This window comes from Onychostoma macrolepis, chromosome 08 (genome assembly GCF_012432095.1).
Source record: "Onychostoma macrolepis isolate SWU-2019 chromosome 08, ASM1243209v1, whole genome shotgun sequence".
Classification (NCBI taxonomy): Eukaryota; Metazoa; Chordata; class Actinopteri; order Cypriniformes; family Cyprinidae; genus Onychostoma; species Onychostoma macrolepis.
Window position 1 is genome coordinate 8,101,868 of NC_081162.1, and position 25,494 is coordinate 8,127,361.

Here is a 25,494-nt window from a genome sequence, read left to right on the forward strand (position 1 = left end):
TCACTGCGCTTCCGGTGTACACACACTGGTGACGCCAATTGGCGACACAGAATGCCATTCAAAATCATGCTGTGCCATTTGCATTAAAAAAAAAAAAAAGCTCATTATATTTGTCTTAAATTTTTGTTAATGGACACAATGTCTCCATCCAAGGATGGAAGATTGTGTGTTGTCTGTCTTTCAGCACGCTTGTTTGAATGCTTTATACAGAGAGCTATAATAATATAGATCATGGTTTCTATTTCCATTTGCTCTGTTTTGTCAAACGCCGTACGTTAAACTCGTCAATGCAACTTTGTTCATTCTTGAGGTGAACTTTTGCATGTTTGGTGATTTAGATTAACTATTTTTGACTGCTGTCTTAAACTAAACTCAACGCATCTGGTGTGTGACCGCCTTTAGTGTAAAGAACATTTTAATAATTCACTGTAAAGAACCTTTAGTCTTCCATGGATGTTGAAGGTTTTTCATGGGACCATAGATGCCAAGAACCTTTTATTTTATAAAATATGGTGTGAACGAAAGTATAAGAATATTAGAAGAATATTATGGAAATGTGATGTTTACACATCATACTCATTTCCTCTGTTAAAGCCTCGTCTCTCATTTACTTTCACTCGGTGTGGTTCAGTGGCAGAATGTTGGCATGCTCATTGTCTTTTATCTCTCTTTTCTTCACTCCTCTCTCAATAAGTTGAGCTGGGTGGAGCGGCCCTGCTCTTATAAATGTGGGCTCTGCTCTATTTAGTGCTTGGTGATGGCAGACCATCCGCTGTGTTTGCGTGTGCATGCGTGTTTGTGCATGCTGGAGTTCACTCTCTCGGGGGTGTGGCTCACTGGAGCGCTCGCTTGCGGTTTCTGCCTCAGAACACAAATAAAGGCTTGGCCCGCAGTGGACGGCCCATCAGTTGCTGTTCCAGCCTCAAAACAAGTCTCTTTCCCGTCAGCTTCCTCTCTTTCTTAGACTGCTCCTCGAGGAAGATTTAAGAAGATTTGCTCTTCCAGAGCACAGACTAAAATCATTTTTGGCTTGGTTTTCTTCCCCTCCCGCCTCTCTTCCTTTTTCTCACTTCCTCAAATGCTCCAGAGGGACAAAGTGCTATTTCAGGTTGGACTTAAAAACATGGGGGCTCTGTGTTGAACTTGGCAAGTGTGTTAGACACTATTTGTTAGTTGCTATTGATAATTATAGAGGTTTATCACCATATCAGAGTCACTGTACCTTCCCTTGGCAACTGATCTTAAAAGACCCAAATCTGCTTTATGGAGCTTTTGCCTGTACAGAAATGGGGCCTGTTGATTTTTATTGGAGTTTTACTGAATAAGAGTGGAAACATTTCACCAAGGTGTCAAGGTAACCAAGAATCTTGTTTTGCTCACATTAGACTCCAAATATTATTCAACCAAAATGAAATTTTAAAGAGGCACATCACCAAAAAATTAATTAAAATCACTGACATTCACTTGGGTTGTTTCAAACCTCTTTCTTCTTTTTCTGGGAAAATGTCAGGCCTCAACTTAAGGCACTTTTTTTTTTTAATCGTGTGTCATTTCTAAAGCCAAAAGTATATGATTGCTTACAGACAGTCTGCATTACGTAATAAGAACGGTCTAAAATGTCGCCGCACACCATCCATGTACACGCAGACAACACTTGGTTCACTAGGTAGTGTGCACATCCAACACATCCATCTACACTCATGGTCAATAGAGAGCACTGAACTACTGTACATTAGAAAAAAAAATGGCTTTGAAAGTTTGCACTCAGAAATTGTAAATCACAAAGAAATGGCATTTTGTTGTAAATAAAACAAAGATTATTTGAGAACATATTTGGGAACCCCTAAAACAGGAAATAAAGTATACTCTCCCTTAATGAAGCTGTAATTTTGTCTAATTATGCAAAATGTTTGAGAAGACATTGGATTCTTATGATTTTAATCCAAAAATGTTTCAAATGTCCTTTCCACCACGGCAAAAATTGCACTTAATCCACTTGAGAGGATGTCCACACAAATTTAACCAGAGATTGTGAAAGGGGTTTAAGGTTTTGTTAAAAAAAAATAAGTCCTAAAAGTGATTTCGGTAAAGCACAAGCAGTTGTCTCAGGGAGTGACCAACAAGAACAGGCCATCTTCAGTCAAAATGACAATAAAGTGATTATAATGACAAAAAACATCATCAGTAACTCTTAATCAGAATGGAAGAAAACAAGGAAAAAGTGCTTGGAAAAAATTTAGAGGCAGAGAGACAAACAGCAGCCTAAAGTATCAGAAAGAAAGTGATACCGAGACCAGAAGTAGAGAACAGGAGACACGGTTCATCCAGGTGGCTCCTATCAAGCAGTGGTTTATAAAGCTCACTAATTACTCCATAAACTCCATCATCTCTGGTTTAGATGGAGATCATTATCTCTATTAGCATGAGTGATACAGAGCCTTTCTCAGCGCTGGGCCAGACTTTCAGCTTCAATTCAGTGGCTTGATGTTTTTCTTCAGTCGTTTCTTTCTTCTTCATCATTCATGCTGTAGTAGACCACACATCAGATCTTGCCTCTGTTTGGACACATGCCCTCTTTTCACTGGGATAATGGTGAATTACCATTTATATCGTTCAAAATTGTGTATTATTTCAACCTTCAGGACCATTTCAGTTCCCTCTGTTCTGAATGTACACACTTTAATGTACATGTCACGACACTGAACAGACATTTAACATGCCTCAAGCTTCTATGACTTGCAATGTGAAGCTTTTCATACATGTAAGTGTCCTTAAAAGAAGAAAAATGGCTGGAAAAAAGATGAACTCCCCATTTGAGAGGACAGTCAAACATGGTAAGTAGCGGCGACTGTTTTTGTCACTGTTTACCGCTTTCTGGGGTTAGATTCAAATGGAGACGGGGGTTTTGGGGTGTAATAATCTTCATGATGAGGTTCACAGCTTTAACAAGGTCTTAATGAATACCAGATGCCTAATGAGTTTGATTCCCGGCTACAGTTGGACCGCTTTCACACTCTTCATTAGAACAGAAGTGTGTGCTCGTATTGTCCAGCATGCTATGCACTCTGAGGCTACTTTATTAGGTAGTGCTGGTTATGACCACCATGTGCACAAGAACAACCTGAATTCCTTGAGGCGTTCTCAGAGGAGTTGAAAATATGCCCTTGGCATTGTTCTCCTGACGATTTTCCGTGTAACATAGTTTCTTGCCACACAAACGCAAACGTCCCGGTTCACCTCGTTTACAGCACGACGCTTTAGTCTGCTGGCGGTATTTATTTCTGAATGTGTAGACTGTAAAACAAGCTTCACATTAGGGAAAAACTTAGCTTACAGAGTGGTCTATGTTTTGAGTGTTTTGAACCCTGCACTTAATTCAGCACCTAATGTTGAACATTGTATCCGTCACATTTAACTCTGGTTAAAATTGGTCCAGGTCTGCACAGGCTCACTTTGCTTGAACCAAAACCCCTCAACCTTTTTGACTCCAAGGGCCCTCAGTCCAAGATTATATTCAAAGTCCTCCAGAGATATACTTCTGCTTTAATGACACAGCTGCTTATTTTCAACTTAGTTTTTTTTTATTTACAGAAACCAGGAGACCCAATAAAACCATTGCCAGTAATAAAATTCCATAATTCTAGAACTTAATTTTTACACTTTTTTTTTTTTATTACCAAAATATTTACATGAATTTTATAGTCATTTGTGATTTTAAAATGTTTTTGCTTACAAATAGCAGTTTTTACCCCCTCCCCCCAAAAAAAGCAGAGCTTGACATATGTAGAAAAATGTGTATTCATTAAAAATTTCTATCACTTTTCCAGGTCTAGAAACGCACTTTTAAAATTCACTCAGATATCTTCTAACTTGTCTCAAAATCCCCCCCAAAAATGTTTAATAAATGCAACAGATCTTGTAGAAGTGGTGCCTCAAAAAATGCAATGCCGCTTTTTATGGTTATGGTAATATGGATGCTGCCCAAAAAGACAGCCTTTGAAGTGTTTTTTGATTGTCTTCAGCAAGGAAAGCAATACAATAGGAAAACACCAAAGCTTGTAATTTTCCTCTTAACAAACAAACAAACAAAAAATTAATAAAATTAAATTCTGAGAACTTGAATTTTTCAAGAATTGTACTTGGGTACATTCTTACAAACTTTTATCTTAAGAAATCTTTGATTCTTAATGTAAAATGACAAGTTATAAAAGGCACATATTAACTATATAGGTAACACTGTGTTTTAATGTGTCCTTGTTACACGTCACATGTACTTAATATTATAATAACAAATTATGCATAATTACTTGCAAGTAACCATAAGCAAGTGGTTCTTGGCCAGAGGAAGTTTGACTAAATACGTCTATATGCCTGATTGTAGCTTTTGTATCTTGAATAAATCTAGTCAGTCTCCCATCTGTCTGTATAATGGCTACTTTTTGGGTGTTTTTGAGGTTACATTAAAATTTTTAAATTTTATAAACTGTACTGTATAACAGTCCCTTGAGGTCAGCAGTGTGTGAGGTGCCTTACCTTGCACAGCTGGCATTTAATTAATGTACCGTCCCAGATCAAACTAAACATGCAAGCCATGTCTGCATGTTATTTGTTGCAGATATATGGTGCATTTCTTTTGGTTATTTGTTGGAATTTTGGTTTAATTTTGAGTTGATACATATGTTCCTTTTATCTGCATAGTTGACCTTACATGGTTACACATAACATTAACGGTATGTTGTGACTATTGGGTCAGGACCATGTCGCAGTGCCTGGAGCAGCGACACACAAACACATGCTTAGACTTTCTCTCTCATTGTCTCTTCTGTGTTTGTCTACACATGCTGAACGTCTGCGTCCACCACACTCACATGCAAATCATACACATCTGAATGAGATCACAGTCACATGGTTTGTATCCGCCTATTGATGGTCTGAATTAATTTTAGGAGATAGAAGGGCGTATGGACTCGAACTGAATAGGTTCATCAGATAATCTCATGTTTTTTCACTTATGCTATTTTGGAATTTTCTGGCAAACCTACTTTTTCCATACCAGGACAAGCCATGAAAATTAATTAATATACTGGATAAAGGATAATGATTTTTATTTATTTTTACCTGATAACATATATTTTAGCTTGGCATGACTACAAAAATGGATATTTATTATAAAAATGTCCATGGAGTTTTAAGATTTTATCAATTCATATTTTTTTCAAGGTCTAGAAGTCACGCTTTTAAAAAAATTAGGCTTCCTCCCTAATTTGGGGTGAATTCAGTTGTTTGTTTATTTTAATACTTGTTTTGTCTAATTTTATTATTTATCATCACCCCTTAAGAGTTTTGACCCCCCTGCATTCTCAGAAAAAAGGTACAAAATCTGCCACTGGGGTGGTACATTTTCATAAGGTACACTAATATATATACCATTTAGGTACTAATGTGTACCTTTAAGGTACCAAAATGAACCCCTTGGGTACAAAGGTGTACACTGATCGATCTAGAGACTTTATCTATTTTTTTTACTAGACAAATATTTTCTGAAAACATTTTACAAGCTTAATGAAACTGTTACATCAGGATGATTTGAGGACACAAGCAAATATAAATCTCATAGCTCCCATTTTCCCATCTGTTTTGACCAGTGATTTATGAATATATTTTTTCCCTGCTAATCATTGTCAGTAGAGGATATTCCTGTTCCCACAGCGAGCACTGAATAATAAATGCTGAAATCCTCTTTATATCAGGATCCGTTTCTCCATTCATCTTGTGGTGATCTTTCCCTGAGGTAAACAAATGTTACTTGCAACCGGTGGTGATGTCATGCTCTCAAAGGCCTTGTTTTCCTCATTTTCATGTTTTTCAGATCAGTGTGATGCAGCTTAGGGTTAAAGATCTGGGCGGGTGAACCAAAGTCTGTAGGATCAAACCTAAGAGCTTTTATGAAACGCCCACCATGCATTGCTTCAATCAAACCATTCAGTATTTCAAAATGAAAAATGCTGACTACATCATCTACCAATCATGATCACAGCAAGAGATCTTCACTTCTTAGACCAAACTCTCTACATCTCCACAAAGCTCTGCTGAAGGTTTGGCTGCAGCGAGCGCATTGGACCCTGGTGCCCAATCTCAAAGTGCTCAGTGTTTATTTTTCCCCCTGCGTGTGCTGCACTGCATCCTCTGATACATATTCATGCCATATGCACCACACCAAAATGAATCATGCGACGGGAAGCCCCAAACTGAATTGTTATGGCTTGCGTGTGGGAGGGAGTCATCATGCACACATGTGTGCCGCGAGGGTGCTAAATCAAAATCCCTGGCACCATGAGTGCAGTTTTTACATTATTATCCTAAACAAACCTGTGGCACGTCACTTAAAAAAAAAAATAACACACACACACAGTGAGTAGCTTTGGGTAATGAAACAATCACAGGCAATTGTGTGCACATTTTTGAATGGAAAAAGCAGAGACTGTATAAGGAGGAGGAGATGGACCACTCACAGAAAAATAAGAGAACTTGTAAAACTCAATATAGCACTTGTATGCAAGCAAGTCCCAAACTCTCTCTGCCAAACATCTTTTTCATGGCGACAAGGCCTGTCCTTTTGTCCCCTACAATTCTTAGGCACATTAGCTGGACCAGCCTGAATTGTTTTATAAAATAAATGGACAGACAAAAGGAAGGGAAAAAAATAGAAATCAAAAAATGTATTGAATTCGGTATGAAAATGTAATGTAAATCAGTAGTGTTCTGAAATGAGGAGGCAAAGTCTTCACCAATTATTATTTTTTATTAAATGTAAATGCATGTCCCAAATGTTACTTGCACTATCAGAAAAGTTTTATATTTTTACATTAACAATGTAATCAATATTCTATTTATGAAAGTCAAGTGCAGTCTCATCAAGTTAGTGTTTTTAAGCATTTTACATTTATTCCAAAATAAACAGTAGCAATTTAAACTCTCTCTATATGTGTATATATCAATTGGTTGATTTTTTTTTTTAAATTAATTAATTTTTTGTGAAATTATATTCAGCTATTATTTGTAATACTTAACTTTTAACTATTTTTTTGCGTTTTTCGGATCATCAGTCATCAAAGTTCGGTAAATATTGGTCACAGACGCAGAGATTTACTGTAAATTTCACCAAGCTGATTACTCACTAAAAGCTCCCACAGATCATGATTGCAGGCCATTTCAAGTTATTTTGATGTAACAATATGGTTATATCTAAGTTGTTGTATAAGTATATCTAAGAGTTGCATATTTACTTTTTTAATTGGTCTTCCCAGTAACGTCAATATATTGTTAATTCAGACTGATTCGCGAATGCACACAAACGAGGCAGGATTTAACACCCGAACCAGTCACAGCTGATCATAACCAGTCATTGCCTCCTCTCATGTGACTTTCCCCCATTCATTCTCAATTAGCCCCCCTCCCCCAAGTAAAGTATGGGGGTCTGTTAAAACTCAATGGGCTCAGGGGAGGCGAGACGGACTCCAACTCCTCCTGTAACTTTACCTGCTGGTGTTGCTGTTTCTTTAGAAAAGCAAATGATTTATAAACTCTTTAATGTGTATTTTTCTCTTTACACTACAAATTTTTTTTGTCATCCAATTTTTTTTAAGGAGACACTGCCTCCCTTTCCTCCTCGGAGGAAATGCCCCTGATGTAAATACTTTTACATTTCTGTATTTATCAAAAGTACATTAGTAAAAAAATTGAAGAAAAAAAAGAATGCAAAAGCATGGAAGATCTTTATTGCATTTTCTGTGCTGATTTTGAGAGAAAATCATATTTTCAATCAAATAAAATGAACTGGTAGCACGATGAAAGCAAGATGAAATTATCCCAAGTTAACAAACCATAACTGTGTAAAACTTTGTCTACATTGAAGCCCTGCAGCTCCCATGATGCACTGCTGATAGCAGGATTAATTGAAACAGATTTTTAAAAAAAAAAAGGACTAACTCTGCGGCAAGTGCAATCTTTTGCTCAAACACGATTTTATCAGAAGAGGCATGATATCTTAGTCACCTTCACGCCTACATGTTCTCTATATTAACATGAAAAAATTGGTATGTAACCATAGTTTTCATCAAAACACCGTAGTTACCACAGTTATTTTTAGGTATATGGCTATTTTTCTAAATTTAAGACATTGGTTACTGTGGTAACATGGTATTAGATATCAATATAGAAAAAAATTAAACTATATGAAAAAATGTTCTTCACCTTCAGGGGAAAAAAAAATGCCTAAGGTTTATAGGTTCCCATTGTTGACTACATGGTTTTTGGAAAGTTCTAATTTGTAAAATTATTTGTGCATGACCTTATAAATATTCATGAGCTAAGCGTCCCCATTTTGAGTTGTCACAAGCAGCCAATCTGTGCGTTCACCACTTTTAAATCTAAAGTGCTGCGCATGGTCTTGTAGATAGTCTGGTGCATGTGAATATTTGTGTATGCGCAGTGCTGTCCCGAGGATGTTTAGAGGTCTTGATTATGGTATGGATGAAAGCTAATCAGCCGCAGTGACCTGTGCCAGCCAGAGGAAAGACTTGAGTATGTGTGTGTGTTTGGGCTTTGAGGAAAAGCCTGTGATTGCACATCGACTTCCTTTCCTTTCCTTCTCATAAGTTCAGTCCAACACAAACACAGCTTACATCCTCACACACACAGGGCAAGAAGGGAATGCACCCCTTCCCCAGTAAAACAACACTTCACCAACACTATAAATGGTCAAACACAAAAGCGATTGACCTGTTTGGATTTACACTGCGTTTCATTGGTCACCGGACAGACAAGGTCGATTTCAAGTCAATTAATGGAATGGCAGAAGACGTTTACCTTCTCTTCCTTTAGCCCCCATGTCTGAGACTGTTTGTTTCTCCCATTTTGCTCTTGTTTGGGTTCGACAGCATTCCTGGCGAGCTTGTCTAGATCTTAACTGCGTGCTGTTGATGGGTACTGCATCTAAGTTTTGCCAGCTCAGTGAGTTAGCGCTGCAGGCCCTGAACGGCTCATTTTTTGTCTAACTCTATTTTTGGGGGGTAATCTTGTCATCTATCTAAGGCTTGGAAAATTCTTCCTCTTTTCACCAGATCCAAGTGTTTTTCAGTTATGGCGGGCATGTGTGAAGTGTCCCATCACTGGATTTTGACTGCGGACTTTTTTTTTTTTTTACCCATTTTGCAATATATTTGAGATTCACTGTTTTATTGTGCTTTCACACTTGATCCAAACCGAAGCTTGATTGCTCCCTCTCCCCAGTGTTTCCTACAGGATTTTTGAAAAATGTGTACGTTTCAAAGTTAAAAACAGAAATCAGCTCTGCACCATGGGATGATGATGCCATTATGTCAGATTTAGTTAGAACCTGCACTGTCTAGATTTTCATGACAGAACTTTGGATTTTACACTTCCATTTTTTTCAGAATTTGAGTTACTTTTATTTTACATTTGTCACACGGATCTATGGTTTGTCTCATTTGTGAGGTATTTTTGAACCTCTAACCTCTAAGTAACTTGTTTCACTCCCTTTGTGCTACATACATGACTGGTATCTAAAAATGCATGTTGTTAGCAAGTGTGCTATAATATTATTATTATTATTATTATATATATATATATATACTTTTTTTTTTTTGACCAATTAAACCTAAATTTATCATTTGGCTGATGTCAAAAATGGAGAGAAATAGTGTACATTGAAGAGCCATATCTATGCATCAGAATGGCCTATGAACAGTCTAAAACCCTTCTACATATGTTGTGGCAACTGCTTGACAACTGCATGGCAACACCCTGGCAAACCCCTCCAGTATCATGGTGGTGTGTTTTGCCATGGGAACCTGAGCACCACTTTTTTTAACTTGAGTGTTAAATCGTTTGTCCATTTTCTCGTAGCAGTCCTACATCAACACACTGGACTAGTTTACCCTTGGCCTGTGCCGGTTTGTGATGGAGAAGCCCTTGGCACTGTCCATGGCCAGAGATTTGTGCCTGGGTGTGTGTGAGGGGAACTCCCTTTCTGAATGCCAGGCTTGTCAGTTTGGGTTAAGAAACGGCAACATCGATTTGCTTGATTTCAAGTAGGCAGACTCATTAGATTTAGGGTAGATTTGGTTAATTGAACATGGTTAACCTGATTGCTAACTAATCACAGATGACGGATTTGAAATTGTGATAAGGAAGAAATAAACAGATAGGGCTGATGGCCAATAATATTAAGAATTGGACTGTGTGTGTGATGTTAAATATTCAGACTGTTTTAAGATATGTTTCTGTGATCAAATCCCAATTTAAGTAAGAGTCTGTTTTATTATCTAACTGGTAAAGATTGTAAGTTTGATCATTTAAAAAAAACAACAACAACAAAAAACAGGTGTGCTTGTCCTTTCTCCTTGGACCAATTAAGACTTATGAGCATAAACTGAAATGAATAAAGTCACAAAAAATGATAAAATCCTGAGTAGAAAGCAATACAGTGTGAAAGCATTTCCAAACTATGGACATACAAATGTAAGTACTTGTGAACTTTTCCATGAAGTTCTTTTGAAAGGCTGGATGCCATCACTGCCATCCAAAACAAGTTTAGACTACAGGAAACTTTAGTTTGGATTAAGGGAAAATTTGCACTTTCCTTCTTACAAGTTATCCAAATAAACTGATCAAAATATGCCTCCAGAAAAAAGTTGAGCAATGAGTGCGTTACTTATAAAAACCATAACAATGCTTCAGGAAACATTAAAGGATGTCAGCATTGTGTTCTCCATCATAAGACTGATCTTTACCTTGTGTATGACTCCCCCTAGTGGCTGGATTATTAACATACACCTCTATGCCTCTCCTTCCCTCCTTTTTCTCCTCCTCTTTGTAAAAATAGTAAGGGTTACACAGTTTGTCATATTAACAAATATTTACAAAGGGCTCATATACAGCTGCCTGTCAATTTTTTCCCCCCATTGTTTGTTATATACACACATACATACACACACACACACACATACATATGTGTGCATCTCAATAAATTAGAATGTCGTGGAAAAGTTCATTTATTTCAGTAACTCGGCTCAAATTATGAGACTCGTGTATTAAATAAATTCAATGCACACAGACTGAAGTAGTTTAAGTGTTTGGTTCTTGTAATTGTGATGATTTTGGCTCACATTTAACAAAAACCCACCAATTCACTATCTCAACAAATTAGAATATGGTGACCCCAATCAGCTAATCAACTCAAAACACCTGCAAAGGTTTCCTGAGCCTTCAAGATGGTCTCTCAGTTTGGTTCACTAGGCTACACAATCATGGGGAAGACTGCTGATCTGACAGTTGTTCAGAAGACAATCATTGACACCCTTCACAAGGAGGGTAAGCCACAAACATTCATTGCCAAAGAAGCTGGCTGTTCACAGAGTGCTGTATCCAAGCATGTTAACAGAAAGTTGAGTGGAAGGAAAAAGTGTGGAAGAAAAAGATGCACAACCAACCGAGAAAACCGCAGCCTTATGAGGATTGTCAAGCAAAATCGATTCAAGAATTTGGGTGAACTTCACAAGGAATGGACTGAGGCTGGGGTCAAGGCATCAAGAGCCACCACACACAGACGTGTCAAGGAATTTGGCTACAGTTGTCGTATTCCTCTTGTTAAGCCACTCCTGAACCACAGACATCAGAGGTGTCTTACCTGGGCTAAGGAGAAGAAGAACTTGGACTGTTGCCCAGCGGTCCAAAGTCCTCTCTTCAGATGAGAGCAAGTTTTGTATTTCATTTGGAAACCAAGGTCCTAGAGTCTGGAGGAAGGGTGGAGAAGCTCATAGCCCAAGTTGCTTGAAGTCCAGTGTGAAGTTTCCACAGTCTGTGATGATTTGGGGTGCAATGTCATCTGCTGGTGTTGGTCCATTGTGTTTTTTGAAAACCAAAGTCACCGCACCCGCTTACAAGAAATATTGGAGCACTTCATGCTTCCTTCTGCTGACCAGCTTTTTAAAGATGCTGATTTCATTTTCCAGCAGGATTTGGCACCTGCCCACACTGCCAAAAGCACCAAAAGTTGGTTAAATGACCATGGTGTTGGTGTGCTTGACTGGCCAGCAAACTCACCAGACCTGAACCCCATAGAGAATCTATGGGGTATTGTCAAGAGGAAATTGAGAAACAAGAGACCAAAAAATGCAGATGAGCTGAAGGCCACTGTCAAAGAAACCTGGGCTTCCATACCACCTCAGCAGTGCCACAAACTGATCACCTCCATGCCACGCCGAATTGAGGCAGTAATTAAAGCAAAAGGAGCCCCTACCAAGTATTGAGTACATATTTTTAGTGAATTGTTGGCCTTCTGGAAAGTATGTTCATTTACTGTGTTTTTATTTTATTTTATTGGTCTTATGAAGTATTCTAATTTGTTGAGATAGTGAATTGGTGGGTTTTTGTTAAATGTGAGCCAAAATCATCACAATTAAAAGAACCAAAGACTTAAACTACTTCAGTCTGTGTGCATTGAATTTATTTAATACACGAGTTTCACAATTTGAGTTGAATTACTGAAATAAATGAACTTTTCCACGACATTCTAATTTATTGAGATGCACCTGTGTATATGTATGTGTTTTTTTATGCATTTTTTTTTTTTTTTTTTTTAAGTGTGCTCGTTGTAAAAGCAAACTTTGCTAAAAATCACTGCACAACATTTAACACACCTTTAAATACACAATCTAAACAACAGTAGAAATGTCTTGAGTTATGTTTTTCCCCTCGCTTCACAACAAATCATTTAAATTTAATGGTGCACATAATGGTTAACATTTATACCCACCATACTGGGTTGTTTAATTCAAGTCATCTATTGTTTAAAAATTATTATATTGCTGGCTTAAAATGGGCTGGAAATTAAAATAAAATACAAATTCCAATTTTATTTTCAAAATTCCAAACCTTCAGTAGATTTTCAGACCATATTTAACCTAAATGGTTCATAGAGTATTATTTTCAGCTTTATATTTGGTAAGGTTTAGTGTATTTGGTATTTTGGTGTAGTGTATTTGTTAGTGTAAAAGTATTTGGTGACTAGTACAGTCATCTGTAAATATTTCTTTTTTTTTCCATTGATTTTCTTGGAAGTGACAACATACAGAGCCCCTAAAAAATAATAATAATAAAAAAGGACTTTTACATGTACACTAAACTTTTTTGTGCCCTCAAGAAACTATTCACATGCGTATGGAAATTTTTTGCATGCTTACGCATTACAATTTCTAGTTTTATATAACCTACTTCCTTTTGTGGATTTTATTTTGCACACACTATTTTGCCATCTCACTATGAATAAAACAATAGCATGGATGCACATGAATTAACCTGTAATATCAACCTGGTAGGACCTGTAGTATCAATACCTAATGCCAAGTTCTAGGATTTGTAAAAAAGAAGCGTTTAAAATTTGGCATTTGTTAGGGCAGTATGCCATATTTCAAGGTCTTAAGTCTTAACGCATACTTTGTAAGACACCACACCGGGAAATGGGCTGATGGCAAAATAGGTGGCTCAATGTGCATTGTCTTTTTAGGCGAAGTTTCTCATGCGCGCACAAAAGTCTGTATATTTTTTATTTTTGCAAAGGTCCTCAAGGCTATGTAAATATTAGTCTCGCGTAGCCAGACCTTCAGACTGACGGCTGAAGGTCTGGAAACTTTGGCCGCTTTGAATGGTCAAGGCCCGCCAAGAGGCCATATGACTGACAGGTAAAGTAACCAATCACGTTTTGTGCCGCGTCATGTTCAGGGGCCTGGAAATGTGAGATGGTCCTCACTGCAGAACACAAGATCCAGGGGGTGTGGTTGGATCTAGATCCAACTCCTCCCACCTTACATTTACCTAAACCTACCCGTCTCCACCCCCTGATCCCTAAACCCACCCATCCCTACCCCTAAACCTACCCATCTCCACCCCCTGGATGTGGATCCAACCCCGCCCCCTGGATCTTTTGTTCTGCAGTGAGGGGCTACTGGGAAATGTCACCACAATAACAGACTGGTGTGTAAAACTCTGACGCATTTTGAAGATTCTATGCCGCGAACTTTAAAATTTTCTCACATCTTTTGAAAATTCAGCGTTTAGTTGATCCTGATAAGCGCTCGTCGACACACACGTCTCCCGGAAATCCTGTATAATCTAACCAATCCGATGATGACTTCAAAACTCCCGAAGTGTTTCCAGCTAAGTGTGTCATATGCATCAGACGTTCAGCCAGTGGTCCGAGTCCGTGACATCTGAGGCTGAGATTAATGTAATATGGTGCTAAGAATATTGAGAGAAGAAACCCAAAATGCTTATAACCTGAAATTTTGCATAATGAAAAAGTGCACCTTGAATTCATTGTTGTATTTTCATTTTGACTTCTTGTACAATACATTTATTTTCAATAAATTCTTAATTTTCTATTATAAAAAACTAAATCAGGGCAAAAGTCTGGAAAAACAAATACTTTTCCATACTCTGCTTTCTTTTTTCCATACTTTTCCAGACCTGGAAAATACTTGAATCAAATTCCATACTTTTCCAAACCCCGTAGGAACCCTTTATAGGCAACAGCAATAATCAAAAGATGAACATTTATTATTAAGCAAGAACACCCATGGACGAAATACAAGACAAATATAATTTATTTGGGCGAATACAGCATAGTTTACAATATTACATACATTTAACCTCGTTTAACAAGCATTTTAGAAATAAAAAAGGCATATTTATAAGTAGCATTTTAATCGCTTTTTACTAAAGTAAGTGCTAATTCTCGTGCCGGTGTGTCGCTGAAATCTGAGTCAGTGAAGGGTTGCTGTTCGCGGGGGAACTGAAAACTTTAAAAATATTTTATTACACAAGTTGTTTCACCATACTGAAATATAGTGCACTTTTTCTGGCAGCATATGGAAATGCAAATAATGTGCTGCAAATAAGACTTTAGAGTGGTGTTGTGGATTAATACATAGATTTTTTTGTTCTATCCCTCTATTTGTTCATTTTTATTTAAAAATATAAGGTTCCCCATGACTTGACGAGCTGACAGAAAGTGGCACAGCTTCTCCCTATACATAAAAAATGCTAAATGTGTTTAGGGAACTTTTGAATGTAAATTTGTAACATTCCCCACTGAGTTTGCTCGAGTGTTTACCGCCAGAATTTTTCCAGCAGTGAAACTGATCATCACAGCAGCTGATAATTGCTTCAAGTGGGCGGAAATGCTCTTGGCTGCACTTTTGTGAAATTTGATTGATTGGAGCCAAAAAGCCCCAGGTGGAAGTTGTCATTTGGAGCTGGCCTGGGAACAGACTCCTCTATTTAGTTCAGCTGGTGTCAGAAGAGCTGCCCAGGACAACATTCATCAGCATTAGGGCCAAACATCTGTTAGCATGCCTTCTCCATCACTCTCATCTCTTTCCCAGCAGCTCCAGCAGATATGCGCGGCCATCAGGAACTCCCAAGACCGGCACGAAACACTCTCCGCACAGCTGCTCCTCATGTAAATGTAGAATGGATGTGAAATCGATTGTATTCAGGGTCTCTGTGGCCAAGAATCCTGCTAAGATCACAGTCAAAGATAATCTGGACACTCAGAGCAGCTGAGATGATGACAGATCTTCATACTTCCAGCTTTAGTCAGAATTAGGAATCGGTTTTTCATCTAGTTTTGTCCTGATGTATGAGGAAAGCATGAGGTGTTGGGAGTGTGTCTCATAGTCTAAGTATCTGACAATCACTTTCTCCTCCCTGTTGTCTTTGTCTCCCTGTCTTTGTCCACATTTATTATTTTTGGAAGTCATTTAAAAGTTTATCAAACCGTGTTCCATGAGGGAACCAAGGGAAATTTGTGTCTCTCTCAGATCTGAATGCATTTCTGTTCTTTTTGACCCTTGTATTTATTTTTTGTCTTATCAGCTAATGCCGCATTTTCCAGAACATTCTGTACAAGTAAATTTAGTTTTTCATATGTGTGGGATCTGCTTATTTTCCAATGAGAAGCGCTTTTTTTATCGTAGAATAGGGATATTGTCATCAAATATTGTGGATTTTGTTGTAGTGTGATTCTAGGTGTAGACTTTTGAAATTGGTGTTTGGTATTGAAGGTAAAATATTAATGTTATGGTAAAATTTTATAGATTTGCTAACATTGCTTCTGAAATAAATTGATTATATACTGATTTGGTAATGGCACCTATAATGCTAAGTTCACATTTTGATGTAAAATTCTTATTAAAGTTGACATGACATGAAAATTCACCTATTTTCTTAATGCATGTTATTGATTTACATTTCTCTCTTTTTTTGATCTTGTATGTAGTCACAGACATACAGTACAGTAAATGTGTACAGTACACATACAGTAAACACTATAGGTCATTAAAAAAAATCCCAGGGTGGCAATATTTCTGGCCTTTGGACTGTACTCGCACACAAACACAAGGTTGCTCAACCCCAGACTTCTCTAAGCAACTGCAGGTGCCTCAGCGTGGGGTATGAGACAGTGGGAAGGTCCTGGGATTTTTCAGACATCTGCTGAGCACACATACACACACACTTAGGGTTGATGCAGCTAACACTGCAGACTGCATTGTTCTGTCACACTGAAGCTGATGTGCTGTGTTTTGTGTGTTCTGTAGGAGATCTCTTCCGTGGATTTCCGCAGTAACTCCGTGTCCAGTAGGACTCCAACTCCACCTGGACGATACTCTCCACACAGCCCCATCGAACGAGAGGTGCCCATTTCCCCTCGACGCAGGTACATACTTCAACAGATGCTGCTGCTGCTTCTGTCAGAACATTTTTAATTGATTGACAGTCTAAATAAATTTCTAACAAAATGAATTGGCTATTTATGTCTCATGTAAGCAAATTACATTCAGTATTTAAGAAAAGTGCCAAAATGGAAATAATTTACATTTGATTTTACGTTATGGTTGCAGACGAGTAAATAATTGAACAGATATTACACAAGGGGCTCTAAAAAACAGACAGACATAAGCAAGTTAAGTCTGGTGACATGATTAATTGCTTGTTTTTTTTTTTTTAATTGCATTTTTTAAAAATTATATAATTAAATAATTATTTAAATTAAAAAAATAAAATAAAATAACTAATTAAATGAATGCATTTAAATGAACTGCCCTACAGTTTTTATTTTTTATTTTTATGTGTTTTGCTTCTGCTCAGATTTTAACATGAATATTTCTGTACAGCTGTGAGATTCTTTAATGTGATGTCATTTAGAATCTGTTCTTTGAACAGTTCTCAGAACAGATTTTTTTGGGCTCTTTGTTAGATGTTTAAATGAGTCATAACATGGCTGTTGGCCCCAAAAAATGTATCCGTTTCGTTTCATTTAGTTTCTTTTCTTTTTTTTCCTTTCTTTTCTTTTTTCTCACTTGTCTTGATTTCTAGATAAGGATTATATCATTTCTGCTCTTAATTTCTACACTCTTCTCCCTCTTCTGCACACCCATGACCCCACCTCCTCCTTGCTCAACCAATAAGAAAATGTCAAAAATGAGTAGCCACACCCCTTTTCTGCTGTCAACCAATACGACGCAGTCTGAACTCACACCTTTCAGACTGAAACTCTCAACTTTCTTATGTCTCGTCAAGGCTCGACAGAGAGGTGTGTGTATGTGTGTGTGTGTATGTGTGTGCAGTTGTCACTGTAGGCTCTGTTGTTCCAACAAGAGTTGAACTAGTTGGATAGGAATTTGTCTTTGCTTGATCTTGAGGTAAGTCCAAACTTTTCAGGCATCTTCCTCGAACTTACAAAGCAATGACAGTCTAGTTTGTGGGGGAGAAGAAATATCGTAATGTGAGCCTAGCACTGCGCTCTGTTCTCTGTGCTGTAATGTAATGATGCTGTGTCGACTGTTTTCACGGATCCATCTGAAGCCTGTTTAGCAAGATTGTAATCATAGTTAAGGGAGGGGGGGGTTGAAGATGGATGGAAAGTTCTTTCTATGCGTGTTTCGTTAATTTACATTGACTCACCTCAATAAATGGAACATTTACAGTATTCGGGGGGGGGGGGCATGCATCTCCACTGCAGCAGGAGGGGACAACCGGGTCCTTTGACAAGGGGCCTACTATGCTCCCCTATTATATATCCTACCCTTTGGTCTTGGTGGAGGTGGTGCACCCATAAAAATGTTGTTCTGGGTCCCGTGAATTGATGCGACAGCCCTATGGGGGAACTGAGAGGTGCTGGGAGAGTTTTGAGGGGAAACTCAAACTCGCTGTCTGGTTTCAATTTGAAGCATGTCTCATTGAACAGCCTGTGTGCAGATAGTGAACATGCCATTTATTTGTAGATTTATAGTGGCTTTAAATGCTTTTTTTCAGTAATGGCTATTCCAAATGCTTCTTACTTTTCATTTTTTGTCTTGGACGAGTTACTTTTTGTCCTGCGCACACACTCAAACAGTTATGTCAGCTATGACATGCTTGCTGTCATGTGGGTTTCTGGTGACAACCACACCCAGAAACTAAATAAAACCCCTTAATCTCTGATTGTGTCATTTTCCACCTCTGTTTTACGCTGCAGGTCAGGTCGAGAGTTCTGTTTGATAGTTTTGGCTGTTGGTTAATCATTTCTCAGCACATGTCGTGGCCTTTTGTACACAGCAGACATCCTGATTAGAATGTGTTTTGACAACAAACCTCACCAGCAAACTATCACAAGGCCACTGCGCCAGAAAGGATCTGATAATACATTCCTCATGACCAGAAGTTAAACTGGGTCCAGAGCAGCATACCTGATGCCTTTATTTCAGAATAAAATAATTATTGGTTGGTTTGTCAGTTCTGAACAAGTGTGATCATTCAAAAAGAAAAAGCTTCACCTCACCCTGATCTACATTTAATAATGTCATGCAGTGCAGTCTAATATGGTTCATTTCTGTTAAACATCCACTGATGCGCAGTAAGAGTCTTTCTTTGATTTATTAAAAATTCTAACAGCAGGTTTTGAACAAGGGACCACTCATTAAGAATCATACCACTTGATGAACAAATCCTATATCAACAAGTCCTGTGTATGTCAACACATCAAACATTTAGGGCCAGTAAGATTTTTTATTTTTTTTGATGTCTCTTGTGCTCACCAAGGCTGCATTTCTTTGATCAAAAATACAGTAAAATTGTTAAATATTGCAGTTTAAAAATAACTTTTTTAATATTTTTATTTGAATATATTTTCTAATGTAATTAATTGCTGCGATGCACAGCTGAATTTTCAGCATCATTGCTCCAGTCTTCAGAGTCACATGATCCTTCAGAAATCATTCTAATATGCTGATTTGCTGCTTAATATTTTTGTGGAAATATAATTTTTTCAGGATTCTTTGAATGGAAAGTTTAAAAGAATAGTATTTATTTGAAATGGAAATAATTTTGTAACAAAAAAATGTATGTATTAATGTGTAAAAAACAAACAAACAAACAAACAAAAAACTTACTGACCCCGACTTTTAAACAGTAGTGTATGTGTGTGGTTAAAATGTTAATTACACTCATATGCCTGTTTTTTCCTCCAGGCTGTATGGCAATGGCCCAATAGGTGTAAAGCAGTAATAGGATGCTTGTGTGTGAGAGAGCTTTGTTTATGACAGTGCATAAAAATGCAGCCGTTAACCTCCCGCTGGACGGCTACTGTAACTGCACTCTAATCAGCTCATTAACCTGGCCGTTATAAAACAGTTTCTCAAAGCCCCGCTCTCTTCAATCTTTCCCTTCCCGTACAAATACACTCTGCTAATTGTTGTGTTCAGACAGAGTATGGCTAACCACAGGAGCGAGGAAAGAACAATAGAGAGAGAAAATGGAAAATACTAGTAATATTCCATATGATGGAAATATCACGTTTTTGAGATTTACCAGGCAGTGATGACTCAAATCCGCATTTTAGGTTATTCACTTAAGTTAGTACAGAGATCTTGGCTATCTAGTAATGTAGAAAGGCTTAGTCTATAGCCATTTTTAATGTTTTTCCGTGATGTGAAATGCCTCTATATACTCAAAATAGCATAGCAGACATTATCCATAATGACATAAGTAGTTGCCATGAGAGCATAAGGCTATTCAAACATCTCATTTCACAAAGTATTTTTTACTTTTGCCTTAAAGGCGTCTGTAATCATATCTCTTTTTGTGCTACAAAACCAGGACTGATCCCACTATAATATTACAGTAGTGTGGGTATATATTTTTAACATAATCCAGAGATGGATTAACTGAGGCCCTTCATCGCTTTTTAAATTGTTTTGTTCTATGACTGCTGTTTTTTTCAGGTGGTGTCAAATTTAATGAACTGTCTTTCCCTCTTTTTCAGTTCGGACTTTGCCATGCAGAGGTTTGACAGAGACTCAGAGGTGTACAAGATGATTCAGGAGAACAAAGAATCCCGCGCGGCTCCTCGCCAGTCCAACACCTTCAAGATGCTGCAGGAGGTGCTGGAGGCTGATGAGAAAGGTGAGACCTCATATGTCTCACAACAAGGTTTTTCAGTCAACGTATAAAGTCTGGTCCACTTTTGGTTGTCAGAGGACAGGAGGCAATGGTGCCAAAATATTAAGCGCACACTAGCATCTTAAAGAACATTAAACGTACATTAGAGACTGCTACGGGTGAAGGTGGTCTGTGGACAGACGATGAAGGTGGGGGTGGAAGCAAAAGGATGTTGCTCCAGGCGCTGAATGTTTTATTTTTTGGCGTGTGGTTTCTTTGTTTTCACAGAGGCCGCCATCCAATTTCCAAGCAAGTTGTCTCCAAGCCCCTCCAAGACCACGTCATCTGTTTCTGGTGTGCAGAAATACCACACCTGTGAAAAATGCGGCACCAGTATTGTGTAAGATAAAACGCCCGAATCCCTCAGTCTCTGCACACACTCCACTGTATGTCCTCTGCACAGGCATGCTGGGATTGCATAACAGGTTAATGAGCCGGTAACTTGATGAAAGTGTTGTGTGATATTTAGCCTTTAGGGAATAGTCGTCTCATCATCTCTTCGCATTTATTTAAGTTGATGATTGAGTACTATTGAGACGAAATCATCTCAGTGGGTATTCATTCGTATTATATTACCCTGTGAGAATTACACATCAACACCTTCATTAGGTGAGATAAACACTTAGGGGTGTGTCTGTTTTGACACATCCTTCTCCAAACCAGCTGTATCACAACCCAGTGAACTGCCTACCTAGATAGCATTTCAAGGCACCTTAGATGCATTCCCATCCAGAACACTATTCCACTATTCCTTTTGACCGCTATCTAATTTGCTGTACTAGTACTTCAGTAAAGTATCCCAAAATGCACCTCATGAAGTTGTTTGACAGAATGAACAGAATTAGACAGAGAAACTCAACTAAAAGAGAAGTATGATTAGTTTGTCACTGCACAAAGCTATTTCAATAGTTTTAGATACTAATTTAGCATCATATGCTTTAGCGGAGAAGGCAGTCTGAGAATGTGTTATGATGACCTCGGTGGGGGAAAAAAATATAGGCAAAATAAGCCAACATAAAAAATACTATTGTACCTAAAAATTTGTGTGCTCTGTTTTTGTGCTTGCAACTACGTTGTTAGCTTAGCAACATGCTAACATTAATTTCTATTGATTCTAATGTTTGTGATTTAAAGTGCCCCATTATGGATTTTTGAAAATGACTTTTCATGCAGTGTGTAACACAGCTCTAAGTGAATGAAAACATCCTGCAAAGTTTTAAATCTGAAAGTGCACCGTGTATAAAGTTATTCTCTCAAAAGAAAGAGTTGACTCTGAATCATTGAAACGAGTCGTTTTTAAAACGAATCCCAAGCCGTTTCATGTTGACCTCAACATGAAACATCATAATATTGCCCGCCCACTTGTTGGTCTTTTTGCGTTGGTCTGAATGAAAATGCAAATTCATTCTTTGCCATTAGGTGCTGCTTTTGGAGCGGTAAAAATAACAGTTTCCCCGGTAATGCTGTACACAAAGCAGCACTGCACTCACAAACGATGCTTTATCAGGCATTACATTCATTTGAAAAATTAATCGTTGAGCGAATAGTTTGAGAGTCGTTGAGCAAGTAAGGTAAAAATTATTTTATATTATAAGACAATGAAAGTGTTTTTTTACCTTGCATGCATGTCAACCTGTTGTTGGGGACTCCCAAAACCAAAATATGAACCTTTCATTACCCATAATAGGGGCACTTTAAGTTCCAGAACAGTTGCTCCATTTCTATGGAAGCTCATTTCTGCCACTGAATAAAAAAATAAAAAAAGGTAATTGTGACTTCTCACAATTCTGACCTTTTTTCTTACAATTGTGAGTTTACATTTCAAAATTTTTTTTTCTCGAAATTGTGTAATACAAACTTGCAATACTGACTTTTTTTCTCAGAATTGTGCGATATAAACTCACAATTACAGAATAAAAGCTTGCGATTCTGACTTTTTTTTTTTTTTCTTTTTTTTTTGCAAATGTGAGTTTATATCTCACAATTCTGACTTTTTCCCGCAATTCTTTTTTTCTCAGGAAAAAAAAGTCAGAACTGCGAGTTTATATCTCTCAATTCTGAGAAAAAAAGTCAGAATTGCAAGATAAAAAGTCGCAATTACCTTTTTAACTTTTTTTTTTTTATTCAGTGGCGGAAGCAGACTTTCATACCATTGCAGTTAGGAATCTGTATACTTTACTTTTTTACTTTCTTTTACACCTTTAAGCAATTCTACTGTGAGTTTGGCCACAGAAGGACATTAATAGTATTCCAGCCTTTAGAAGATATAGTAGCTCACTAGTTTTTGAAACAGCTGTTGTGTTCAGTGACATTAACAGTTCTATTTCTCCTTCCTCTTCCAGCACTCAGGCCGTGAGGATCACCGATGATTGCTTCCGTCACCCAGAGTGTTACACCTGTACAGAATGTGGGCTCAACCTAAAGATGCGTGGCCACTTCTGGGCGGAGGACAAAATGTTCTGTGAGAAACACGCCAGAGAAAGATACCAGGGTGCCGGCAGTAACAATCGTTACGTCGTGTCCCCAAACCACTGAGACGCCCGATCAGCCGCCCTCCTGATGCCACCTCCAACTCCTCTGATTGGCTGCGAGCATAGAGAGGAGAAGATGCTGATGTCATTGCTATGTTGTCCAATGGGAGCCAAATAGAGCGTTTGGCGTTATGTCACTTGAAGCTTTGGGACCTGACGCAATTGTGTCCTCTTCTCCAGTTATTATACACCCCTTGAATAGAGACTATAAGCTTTGATCTGATGGATTTGGAAGGGGGCGTCTCTGTTAGAGCGTGCTATTTCTTTACAGTTGAATTTCTACATTTGCATTCCAGTTTCACATGTTGTATTATGCTTTGAAAACAGCTTGTTTTTCAATAGACATATAACTTGGGTTTATCTTAAAGTTTTTTTTTGGCTGACATTTATAGAGCTTTTCCATACCGGGATTCAAATGGTGAGATGCATCAAGTGGGCATCATCAGTGCTAATGCACACAGGACTGGTTTCCTTAGTGTATTTGTGTGTAAATAGTTGCAAACAGCTTCCTTAATTTCAGTTTGCATTTGTTAATGAAGGGTTTAATGATTACTTGGAAGTGATTCTTAGTTTGATGTATATTTCTACCTTCATAAAAAGAAATTATCCACAAGAAGTCCTCCATCCACACAGAAGCATGCATTTAGACCTCTGCATAGTTTATTTGCCATATGCTTTGTATTAAATAAGGGATATCTAAGAAATTATGATATTTGTGTGTAAATATGTTTATTTTTCACCTTAAACTGTATGTGGACTGAGCGGAGGGTTTTGCACGCACTTGTTCGTGTTCAGGGTTACATGTTTCATTTTGACTGTATTGTGTGTTTTCGGGTTAGAGATGTTTGATCACGCTCTGATACACTGTTGTTTGCTTTGAATGCAACAGAAAGGAGTATCAGAGCAAACGATTTGAAACATTTGTGGATCAAATACATCAAATGAATCGTGAATCCTCACATTGTGTTTGTAGGGTTGCCTCTCTTTACCTTTTCCGTTTCAAATAAAACAACTTTCTGAATATCAGTGGAAGTCCTATATTAATTTGCCCATTTTGTTTGATTCTTACCAAAGCATTTTTATAGTTAAGGTGCTTCATTTACTCACCCTGAAACTCTTTCTTCTGTTAAACACAAAAAATATATTTTGAAGAAGCTGGGTAACCATACAGCTGATGGTAACCAATGACTTCCACAGTGTATGTGTGTGTGTGTGTATATATAAATAGCGCCAAATGACTTAAAAGAAATGAGAATAGAGAGTAAATTGTGTGTAGTGATGGGCGCTTTGAAAACATTAATTTGTGACGCTTCAAAACCATGCAAATTATTTGCATCCAACCAGTGCATACAGCGTACTTACATGCAGTATCAAACTGCCTAAGTCAAAGCTTAGTTTCACCATAACTGTTTTGAAATGTTTTGGAATTTGAGTGGTTGACACTAGAGGGCGATGGTTTACAGTTGTGTTAAAAAAGCAGTACAACATCAGTACCCTGATGATCCACTGTTAATAGTGTAGTGAAATTTCTGCAATGCAAATAACTAACTTGTAGAGTAATAGAAAAGCAACAGACCCAACTGTTATCAAATGCGCACTGCTTGTTCTGAGTAACTGACTTGTTCATTGAAAAGGTTGTGTTCGAAATAGCAGTGTGGAGTTGAATTAGAGAATTCATTCACAGCATGCTGGTGCAAAAATCATGATATGGGGATGTTTTTCATGCTATGGTGTTGGGCATTTTTATCATGTACCAGGGGTCATGGTCATGGATCTGTTTGAATCAAAATACTTGAATATTTGAACATTATGTTGTCCTGTGCTGAGGAGGAAATACCCCTGAAATGGGTGTTTCAACAAGACAATGACCCCAAACTCACAAGTAAGCAAGAAACATCTTTGTTTCAGACAAAAAGGATTGAGGTAATGTAGTGGCCAGCTCAATCCCCTGGCCTTAAAAAATGCAGTTTCTGAAGCAAAACCCAAAAATTCACAGGAACTCTATAGGATGTAGTTAAGTGCCAGACATTGGCTGACTTGTAGATGCGCAACAGATGCAACTAAATGTTTTTTTTTGACCATTTAAATTCATTTTCTTTGCTTCCTGTCAAAGAATAATGCAGACTTGATCATGCTTTCATTTGAAATTGCATGTTATGTTTCCATTACATTTAAAATATGGAAATAAAAGCTTTAAAAAAAAAATTGCACTTTATACACATTAACACTGCTATTTATTGGAACACAGCTAGGCCTACATGTTCCATGACCCATATGTTTTTTGTTTTGTTTTGTTTGTTTTACACCTGATCTCAGATCATTTTAAATTTGTATACATTTTTAATGACACATTTGTGCAATAAAAATAAAAAGTTTTAGTTATTGACCTAAAACAGAACAAAAC

At 37.7% G+C, this 25,494-nt stretch overlaps 1 protein-coding gene across 2 annotated transcripts in view; it reads left to right on the top strand.

Annotated features, from left to right (window-relative positions):
- pdlim2 (PDZ and LIM domain 2 (mystique)) overlaps window positions 1-24,111 on the top strand; it is a 67,453-nt gene extending 43,342 nt beyond the window's left edge. For both annotated transcript variants that reach the window (XM_058785177.1, XM_058785178.1), the window contains exons 7-10: window positions 16,680-16,798; window positions 20,384-20,523; window positions 20,788-20,899; window positions 22,902-24,111. In XM_058785177.1, the coding sequence (XP_058641160.1) occupies window positions 16,680-16,798; window positions 20,384-20,523; window positions 20,788-20,899; window positions 22,902-23,094 (564 nt within the window). In that variant the 3' untranslated portion in view covers window positions 23,095-24,111. The remainder of the gene's footprint in view (window positions 1-16,679; window positions 16,799-20,383; window positions 20,524-20,787; window positions 20,900-22,901) is intronic.
- Window positions 24,112-25,494: the final 1,383 nt, after the last annotated feature.